The 10,554-nt window shown below is 44.5% G+C and overlaps 2 protein-coding genes across 3 annotated transcripts in view; both read right to left on the bottom strand.

The window, feature by feature from the left end:
* Positions 1–6,127, bottom strand: part of LOC103378351 (nesprin-2-like) — a 15,194-nt gene extending 9,067 nt beyond the window's left edge. The window contains exons 1-2 of the mRNA XM_008309538.3: positions 5,840–6,127; positions 145–370 (exon numbers count right to left, since the gene is read on the bottom strand). Of these exons, the coding sequence (XP_008307760.1) occupies positions 145–356 (212 nt within the window). The 5' untranslated portion in view covers positions 357–370; positions 5,840–6,127. The remainder of the gene's footprint in view (positions 1–144; positions 371–5,839) is intronic.
* Positions 6,128–7,946: 1,819 nt separating this feature from the next.
* LOC103378350 (transmembrane protein 87A) overlaps positions 7,947–10,554 on the bottom strand; it is a 10,793-nt gene continuing 8,185 nt past the window's right edge. The window contains exons 17-21 of one of the 2 annotated variants that reach the window (XM_008309537.3): positions 10,358–10,434; positions 10,174–10,232; positions 9,897–9,949; positions 9,782–9,812; positions 7,947–9,093 (exon numbers count right to left, since the gene is read on the bottom strand). In XM_008309537.3, coding sequence (XP_008307759.1) covers positions 9,052–9,093; positions 9,782–9,812; positions 9,897–9,949; positions 10,174–10,232; positions 10,358–10,434 — 262 coding nt within the window. In that variant the 3' untranslated portion in view covers positions 7,947–9,051. Of the gene's footprint in view, positions 9,094–9,781; positions 9,813–9,896; positions 9,950–10,094; positions 10,233–10,357; positions 10,435–10,554 lie in introns of those variants that run through there. The other variant, XM_025055082.1, reaches the window with a different exon arrangement.

Below are 10,554 nucleotides of genomic sequence, written 5' to 3'. Positions count from 1 at the left end.
GCAGCAGCAGCTACAGCAGCAGCAGCCAGTGCCACCTATCCACGCTGTTTCAGTTTGTATCTTTTAAATGTTATCATCAGGTTAAATGTCGGGTTTTATTAAACCCGATGTTCAGGTTAAACATCCCTGATGGAGGACCCTCACCTCCCACATCTCATCAGGTCTTCTTCTTCGTCTGTTTCCTCTGTGTTTCCTCCTGTGGACTCCAGGATGGATCCTGTGAAAACAACCTGGGAATCGAACCCACTGACAGACGACTCCATGCCTCTCACGCCCTCTGGAGGTGAGACAGGTCTGTCAGTGTGAAGAGTTGGAACATCTTCTCTGACGGAGTCTGACTGCAGCCATTCTGACATCACCTCAGCTTCACCTGTGGAGACACGGGGTCAGAGATGTGGTTGGTCAAGGTGTTTTATGTCACCTAGCATCTTCTAACAACACTTTCATTTAAGTTTACACAACTGGACACACACACACACAGAGAGAGAGAGAGAGAGAGAGAGAGTCCTGGCTCCACTCTAGGCCAGTGATTCAATCAAAGCTATTCTTTTATATATTCTTCTTTCTCCTCATTCTGCATCGTTTCTGCCCTCATTGCAGCCGAGTGAAAACATGGCGCCACCATCTGCACATCTCTAATAATAACACAACAGAAGAAAAACACATTCTGAAGAATTGTGTTTTAAAACAGAATCATTTAAAAACAAAAAAAAAGAAAGGAAAATTGTCATTGTCATTGGACAGTAGATAGGGAAGGAGAGAGCAGGGGGGTGGGGGGGGGCACTGTGAGTCATCAGCTGCAGCTCAGAGAGGAACAAATTGATTTAAAGGTTATTACTTCTCATTCAGTGTATGTGTGTTTGTCTTTAAATTTAAATAAACTGTTTATATATATATATATATAGTACTTTTCATACAGTAGCACAAAGTGCTGTACAGATAAAGGTTAAAACAGTAAAAAAGCCAACAGGAAATGGATAAAAGCAACAGTAAATAAATAGATGAATAAATAAATAAATATAAATATAAGAGCCCAAACTAAGAGATCCAAATGAGTACGCAGAGATAAGAGGTTAGAAGGCTGCAGAGGAAATCAATTAACAGTCAGGTTAAAGTCCTGAAACTGCCTTTAAAAACACCAACAGTCGGTATATAGTTTGGAGAGACTCAACAGGAACTGATTTCTAAAAAAAAAAAAAAAAAAAAAAAACCATCATCTGAAGTAAACACCACATCAACATCCAGAGGTGTTTTATGTCAGGAGAGATTTCAAAATATTTTCAAAATAAAAGGTTTTTCCGTGACCTGGTACCATGTGACTGGGTGAGGGCAGGATCAACCCCAACCTGAATTAGTCTTTTTGTTCCCACTATTCTTTCCCTGTCTTTGTCCATCCAACACATTCTTCTCTTCCTCCTCCTCCTCCTCCTCCCTCTCCCTCACCTCCACCTCCCCCTCCCTGCCCTCAGAGTGGATCTATTGTCCCGTATGCACAAAAGCAAAGCAAGAAACAAAAAGCTTTTCTTTTCTTCTCAGAAAGAGTAGAACAGTCACAGAAAAGAGAGGAGGAGAGAAAAGTGGGGGAGGAGGGTGACACCTGTTCAAGCATTGGAGAATATTTTACAAACTGCACGAGAAACTAAATGAAGAAAGAAAAAACATCTTTATGACATAAAGTTGACAAAACAGGCTGCATTGATGGGCAAATGGAGATGATGAGGAGACGACCCTCCTCCTGGTGAAGGAGAGACATTAGGACATGCTGCTGTTACTGGTTCTACTGCTGGTACTAGTACTGTTTGTCTTTTTATTATAATTGGCCAATGGGAGAAAAGAACAGTTCACACTGAAACTCCTGCAGGTGATTTCAGATCCCAGCTGTGTGTGTGTGTGTGTGTGTGTGGGGGGGGGGGGGGGGGGGGGGGGGCTGAGGGGTGTTTGTGTCAGTGAAACTTGATGCTGCCTTTTGTAGCCTGGAAACAAAACAACACAAAGTGCATTTTAGACATTTATTCTCAGAGTCTAATTTTACAGTTTCTTTACTTTTGTTCTAAACTCTTTTTCTCACCACAGTCATGTTTAAAGAGAAACACATGAATGTTTAAAGACCAACATTAAACAAAACTTTCTCTCTCTAAATAATCTGTTTTTTCATTTACTGTAAAAAGCAGGGTTAAGTGGCTGTGGCTTTTATTTTGAAGCAGAAGGCTGCTGTCCTGTCTGCTCTGTAACCTTTTCACCTTTGTGAAGAAGTTCTAGTCTTAACAAAGACTTATTTTGAAAAGACTTTTCACCTGAGTCCAATAATCCTCTCATTTTCAAATAACACATATTTCACATTAACAATCAAATGTTTTATTTATCTTATGGTCTGGTACCCATGGTCCAGTACTGGTCCAGGTGGGACATGTGGACCAACTAATTAATACCATTTTTTAGGTTTGAGGCCTCAGACAGATGGGTAGAGGAAAGTCAGACAAATAGGTCTGGATCGTGAGCTCAGTGATTAGAACTAATTAGGTTCCAGGCACTTTGGGACCAGAACATTTCTAAAGTCTCTTCCCTCCAGATCTTAATCCTCTGACCCAGATTTGAAAATATGTCTCTGTAGAGACGGGTGTTAAAGAGCAGACGGTGGTTCTGCGGAGACGGCTGACCCGCAGAAGAGTTCATCTTTGTTAGAGTCACAAACCAGTCAGGGTGTGGAGTCTACCTCTGTCCTGAGCTCAGTGATTAGAACTAATTAGGTTCCAGGCACTTTGGGACCAGAACATTTCTAAAGTCTCTTCCCTCCAGATCTTAATCCTCTGACCCAGATTTGAAAATATGTCTCTGTAGAGACGGGTGTTAAAGAGCAGACGGTGGTTCTGCGGAGACGGCTGACCCGCAGAAGAGTTCATCTTTGTTAGAGTCACAAACCAGTCAGGGTGTGGAGTCTACCTCTGTCCTGGGGGGGGGTCTTGGTCTTTTATTGAAGTGGTTTCATTCTCCATGGTTGGTCTCTCATTGTTGCTGTGAGCTCTGGGGAGGTGGACTCTGATTGGACGGTTACAGTCAGGCTGAAACCTGAGGCAGGTGAGGTCAGTTGATGCTTCTACACTGTAACTGTGTCACAGCCGTGTACTCACACTGGTGTTTAACAGAAAACTGAGCTGCTCCTGTCATCCACACGTCTGTTCCCACAGGAGGGAGGGGTCGGGGGGTGGGGGGGGCAGACCACAGACCAAGACCAGAGTCTCAGTGAAGACCAGGAGCCTTGAGCCTGATCAGTTTCAGACGTTAGTTCACCGTCAGGAAACACTACTTCTATATACTGTAAATCAGTATCAACCACAGGGCCGGGGACCAGTATCAGGCCATGTATGGTTTGGTACTGGACCACAATTAAGTAGTGGGAGTGGGAGTCTGAGATATGTGGGGGGGCGGGGGGGTGATGAGAGGAAGCAGAGGCTTTAAGTTGATTCCACTGATTTACAGTCCTGTGTTTTATTTTGTTGTCAAAGGTTTTTATTCTGCTGCATTATGTCTCAGATCACCCCCTCCCCCTTCTCCTCCCCCCTTATCTGACTACCGTCTGCAGGTTAACGTCTCCTCTGCAGCCCATAAACGTTATGACACCATTAAACAGCCCGTTTCCTTTATCTGCTTCATGGACGATTTGTGTGCACCCCAACGTCCACCACACGGAGCGCCGTCTGACCCAATGAGACCAAACAGAGACAGACTGAACGCTGTCTCACGTCATGGGCTGCAGTCTGTGAGGTCCACATGGGCTAGACCACACTACATGTGGTCAGAGGAGACAGAACCATTGAGCAGTAGTTGGAGGAGGTCCTGTGATGAACCTGCTCCACCTGCATCTCAGAGTCTGACAGAAAGTATTTGTCTGTGAGCGTCAGCTGGGTTCCTGCCCTCACTGTGAGTTTGCATCTGTTCCTTTCTGTTGTTGAAATGTTTTACTGTGAAAGGTAGAACCACTAGGTGTCAGTAATACTTGTCTCACAATTTTTTTTATTTTTCAGTTTACTTGCAAATAAGCCACTTATAAGCTACATCCCTCCACAGTGATACCAGTGACACCTAACCTCTGGGTAAAAGAGTTCCAACCAGTTAAACTGGTGGACCTTCACTTTAAATTCCGTTGGTCATTTTATATTTACATTCTTACCACAAACAGGAAAACCACAGACTCAGGGACTCAAACTACAAACATGTGACTTTGACAGTGGAAATGATGGCTGATTGTGGTTCAAATCCTGGGCCTCAGGCTGCACCAAAGCACCAAAATACCTAAATTTAGAGTGACAACAATAATAATAATAATAAATTTACCCTGCTGCACTTCCCTGGCCCCTCCACAATAGTGTGTCCCATAAGGAGGCCATGACCCCCACTTTGGGAAGCAGATCTTTAGGTTCTTAATAAAGAATTCAAATTAATTCAATTCAAATTAAAAATGTTTTAGTAAAATAATGTTCACTCAGACTGTATGAACTACCAAACTCAAACACTGAAACCAAACAGGACTGAACTGAGACTCAAGACTAAAGGAATGTTGGTCCACTCTACAGTGTCTCTGTACAGTTCACACTACAGTGTCAATGGAACACAACACTGTTGTCGTCAGGTGTGACAGAGAACCTGCTGCTCCTACACTGAGGCCAGACTCATCAGATGACAACTCTCATTCCACCTGCTGGGATGGGGCTGTGGTTTAGGTTACAACACAAGGGTGGTCTGTAAACGCTGACAATAAACAGACATCAGCACATGTCCCCACTGAGACCAGTCCAGTTCTGAAGACACAGAACTGCTGCAGGATCTCAGGGAGAGTCCTATTTAACCCTTTCTCCTCCTAAGGCGTGTCAGAGAGTCCGTTTGTCACAAAGACCGGGTGTTAGCGTTAGCGTGTTGTCGCCGGGCAGAGACACTGTTTCAACACTGAGGCTCGGCCCTGAAGAAGAGTAAACACAGGCTGGGAGGAGAACATGAAGGGACATGAACACTGCTCCACCCTCCACAACACACTCACAACATCCAACAGTCACAGTCACTACTGTACTATCACCAGCCGTCACCCACCGCACAAGAACCAGGACAGGTCACACACACACACACACAGCCAGGTTTAGACTCATGTTGATGTAACTTCAGAGCCATCTTTAGAAATCAGCTGCTTCTACGTCAACAGTCAGACGTCAATCCATCTTCTCTACAATCCACAGTCAGAACAACCGACTACGACAGTGTTGTCAGTGTCTGTGACACACACACACACACAATCACACACACACACACACACTGAGTGTTAAATCTGCAGCTTCAACATGAACCTGCAGTGGGATAAATACCTGTGTTGGTAACCATGGAAACAGGACCACACATGCAAAGTACAAGCACACCAACAAACAAACAGGTGTAGATACACAAACGTACACACACACACACACACACACAGTACATTGGATACACTGAGACACACAAACCTGTGACTGACAATGACTCACACACACAATCTCACAAACGTACTCACTCTCTCTCTCTCACTCTCTCACTCTCTCTGTCTGTCTGTCTGTCTGTCTGTCTCTGTCTGTCTCTCTCTCCCTCTCTCTCTGTCTCTCTGTCTATCTGTGTCTGTCTCTCTCTCTCTCTCTAACACACACCCGCGGAGACCCACACAAAGTCACTGAATTTTAATGACGGCGTCACAGTCCGACGTCAGGCGACATGTTTACAGTGACAAGACTGGGCTTAAAACGACGGAAACATGAATGGAATTTAGTTAAAGCAAAACACACACACACACACACACACACACACAGGTATGATGAGTGATTACCTGTGGAAGGCACCTGCAGCAGATGATCAGCTCATCTTAGGAAACCGCATCAAAATACCGATTAATCCACAGTGGAGGGAAACACAGTAATTAACCGACACGTCCGTGGTCCAAGGAGACCAGATATTAGTTAGAGAAGGAGAAGACGTAGTGGTAGAAGAAGAAGAAGACCAAGAATCAGCTGCAATGACGTCCACCTGGGACTGAAGCAGGAAACCAGCCTGTGATCGGCAGCACGTCACCTGAACCTACCTGCTGCAGGGAGACGGCAGGCCACGCCCCTCTGACCGACACGCACATTTATTTGTTCTTATTCAAATGATTAACCTCCTGATCCAACAGCTGTGTCCACGTCAGTCAGTCAGTCACGTCGGTGCTGCCAAACATAAGGTTTAATGATTAACTTATGGTCATGTCTCAGTGTAAGAACGCACGCACGCACAGCGACGTGTTCTAGTGAAATGTAAATGAAGCCTGAGGTTGTAGTAAAGTTAGAGAACTGTGTTTTATATTGACTAAATATTCATTAGTTAACAACATAAACATCTGTTTTCATCTCTGTCCTCTGTCAAACAGCAGATAACGTGTGCACGTCAGGCAGATCCTGTAGGTGACGCTACAGCTACACTGGGTTTAAAATCCTTGTTTTATTAATGTTATCTTTAAAAAGACTGGAGGTGTTGGGCGTAGCTATGTTTGTGCTTGTTTTTGTAGACCGACAACTTTGGTCACTCCTGACAGACCATCATCATCCTCATCATCATCATCATCATCATCATCATCATCATCATCATCATCATCCAGCAGTACCTCCAGACAGCAGACAAACACACAGGGAGTACCACCAGAGTTTGATGTTTAAAGGTTTTATTTTTTTATCTGGACTCCTTCAGTTTCAGCCTCATTTTCTGAGGAACAGAAACATGTGAAGAAGTGTAGACCACGGGGATGAAGATGGAACTGGATCAGGTCAGAGAGGTGAGCAGGAACCACACCCTGACATCCCCACAGAAACATGTCAAACCTGTGTGTGTGCTGCAGCTCACAGAAGAAGTAGAGCCTGACGTTGACCTGGAGGTCCAACTGCAGAGGTTCTACCATCATCTGGTTCCTGTGACCGAATCAGGTCCTGAAGAGTTAGAAGAAAAAATACACACACACACACACACACACACTGACCCCAGTATTCCGCCTCAGTGCTCGGAGTCTTCATGTTGTCATTGTTGTCCAATGACACGGCCGTTGTCCCCACGTCAGCCTATCACAGCTCTTATTGTGATGTAAATCAGCCAATGAGAACAACATCTGTTACCACAAGCAGACCAATCAGCTCTCAGCGGCAGATCCCTTCTTGACATGCGTGATACACACACATGCACACACACAGATAAGGAAGCAGGTTCTCTAGCCTGTGTTTGTGTGTGTTTGTGCGTCTGCTGACCTTTACTGAAACACCACCCCTGACCTTTACAATGACACTGACGACGGCAGCGGGATCTTTTCTGATGCTCAGTAAGAAAAGAGCGACGACACACACACACACAGACATACACACACATCGTCGGTTCAAAGGAAACATTTCTCAGCTCTCATCCTGGATGTGGACAAAGTGAACAGTGATTGGACGAGGCTGGAGAAATCCTTTTCGTCAGGTCTCCTTTGTGTCTCTGTGTGGCAGAGACTCTGAGACGTGAACTCATGTCCCGCTGTGCTGCAGGTTGATAATTCCCTGCTGTCAGTTGAATCTGCAGCATACTGTCTGCCAGGCCAAATCTGTGGGATTATGTTATTACAGCTGTAATGCCACTACACACACACACACACACACACACACACACACACAGACATATTGATAAAACGGATGCTTTTCCATGGTGACTGTTTGAGTGTGTAACAAAGACTGTTGTCAGTGACGGAGACATGGGTCCGTCCCAGATCAGCTGACGTCTCCACAGGTCCAGTCCACTCTGAACTCCTCCTCCATCGCAGGAACAGATGGATTATAACGTACTGTATGAGGATTATGAGGTAATAACAGCAGCTGCTGACACACACACACACACACACAATGAAATTCTTCATGAATGAAGAGGATTGGAGCCTTGTGTACAAAACCTTTTGTTTATGGAGATTATTTTCAATCTCAAGAAATAATCCCAACCTGATTTACAACAATAACACTTTGGACTTTAGAATTACTTCACAACTGCAGTTACACAACGGTAGCTTTTCTGAAGCTGTTGTTCTCTTGAAATCAGGACCTGAGGAGAATTTCCTGACACCAGACGGTCCACGGGTCAGTGTTTGGACCTCTGTGTTGTGACCTTTAACCTTTCAAAGCTGAAGACAGCAGCTTGGATCAGATGAAACAGAGTCTGAAGCTAAACATTTAATTAAAAACAAAATCCAGCCCTAAATTGTTTGACATTTTTTTAAAAACGTTTGTTTGATTTTGGTGTGAACACCAACTCCACAGAGCAGTACCACAGGAAATCTTGGGGGCAGCATTGAGCAGTGAACAGAAATGTTTGAACCAGGGAGATGTCTTTAATGTCCACACAGACCACCACTGTCTCGTCTGTCCTTAATGTCCACCACCATTGTTTGTCCACCACTTCAGTAAACCATGTCAGAAACAACTTCACATAAATCATTGACCCGACACCAGCGTGCTAAAGTTTTCATCAATGTTTCTGACTGTGAACAGTTTAATGTCTGAAACGGAGACATTTTTATACACAATCAACACTTTGATGAAAGACAAACATTCTTCTCCAGGATTTTTCGTCTTCTTCCTGACTTGAGTCCTCCTGCTCTGAAGGTCTGAAGGAAACTCTCTCCACGCAAAAATAAAATCAATGTTTTATATGAAAGAGTGAAGTGAAGCAAAAAATCCCCTGGTCTACATCAAGACGTGTGTTCAACCATCTGCTCTACACACACACACACACACACACACATATACTTTCAGTATATTTGTAAAGAGAGTGAGACATAAATATAAACAAACAATAAAAAGAAAACATAAAAGGCATCCGTGTGTCTCTGGTCCAGGTCTCCTCCCAGTGTTTCTACAACCATGGACGTCACAGCTCCAACCTTCATGGATTAAAGCATCAACTGTCAACCCCGTCAATGTGACTTCAACCCGCATCCTCCGTCCGACCCTTCATCTGTCTCACTGCCGCTCCTCCTCTGAGTCCACCGTAGACTCATTCCATCTTGGACATCTCAAACTTTGTGGTCATGGTCTCCTGCAGCAGAACACAAACAGATGAGTGAGTGCCACGGGTTGGACCACGGCTCTGAATGTCCATTGTAGTGAAGAAGGAAACCAGAACAGATAAGTCCTGGTTGTCCATCAGTCAGATAACTGACGATCATGTGACCAGCAGCCTGAGCCCTGCTGATTTGACAGTAGACACTGAGGTGGTTGTTGACAGGTCAGCAGATGCACAAACACACATTTAAAATCCCTTTCACTAGAGGTGGGCTGAAATCAAGTCATTAAAGCACAGTGGACAAGACGGTGGAGAGAAATGGACTGAAAACTGAATTTGAATCAAAAACTGTTGAAGATTTCAATTCATCAACTGATCAAAACGGAGGAAGTTACTAAACTGTGATGACTCATTTCTTACACGGAATTTAAGAACTCGTGCTCTGCCTGCTGTTTGCTGCCCCCTGCTGGTGCTTTATCTTGATAATCCCGTTATCAAAATTCACCCAGCATGTAACTGCTCTCAAATTCCCAGGGTGTTTAAGACTGGAAACAGTGGATTTAAACCAGCAACCCTTCGATCACCAGCACAATATAATGTAATGACAATATTAATAACCCATGTGACAACCATCTCAATGTGAGCTAACTGCAGCACTCCACCAGTTTCTATGTTCTAGAGTGAACTAAAGTAATAATAATAAAAAAACCACATGTCTGACCTCATCAGAGTCCAGCAGGGGGGGCAGTGCTCTGTAAAGAGAAAGAGTTTCACGTCAAAATACATGACATCCAACAAGAGAGAGGAGTTAGGTTTTTACTGCACTGGTGACTCACACGTCAGCCATGGATGATGGGATGTTCTCCTCCACCCACTTCAGATCCTCATCCTGCAAAAACCACAGGAGGAGAGTTGACAGAATGGCCAAGGAGTCGAAGAAGAAGAGTTTAATGAGACTTTTATGATGTTTCCCAAACTTCATTGTCTGTTTTTAGTGTGTGTTGTTTTATGTTGTTTGTCAGACAGAAACTGACCAATAATAATGTCACTGCTGCCACCCTGTGGTGAAGAATAGTATAGCAGTTTTTGTGAAGCGTTTGCTGAAGCCCTCACCACTTTGTTGGCTTTGGCAGATCCATTATACTCATTTTTCCCCCTCATCTTCATTCCCTCTGGAAGAACACACACAAAAGAGAAAATGTCAGAGTTTAGAGACAAACTACAGTTCACTGAGCTCATGTTCAATCAGCTCAGGAGTGAAGAGACAAGGACACAGGAAAGGAAACGAGGCTCCTACCAAAGGCCTCGTTCATCATCGGCTCCTTCTCCTCCTCTTCCTCACTGTCCTCATCCACCAGAGGAGTGAAGGCATATCTGGGACAGAGACGGAGACGCAGGAATCATATTGACATTTTATTTCAATTGAAATCACATGACCCCCCCCCCCCCCCCCCCCCCCCTCCCTCCCCCCCACACCCATTCACCTCCATCATC

The sequence above is a fragment of the Cynoglossus semilaevis genome, chromosome 4, assembly GCF_000523025.1.
Source record: "Cynoglossus semilaevis isolate Cse_v1.0 chromosome 4, Cse_v1.0, whole genome shotgun sequence".
Classification (NCBI taxonomy): Eukaryota; Metazoa; Chordata; class Actinopteri; order Pleuronectiformes; family Cynoglossidae; genus Cynoglossus; species Cynoglossus semilaevis.
The sequence above is the reverse complement of the archived record's forward strand: the minus strand, read 5'-3'. Positions and strand labels throughout refer to the sequence as shown.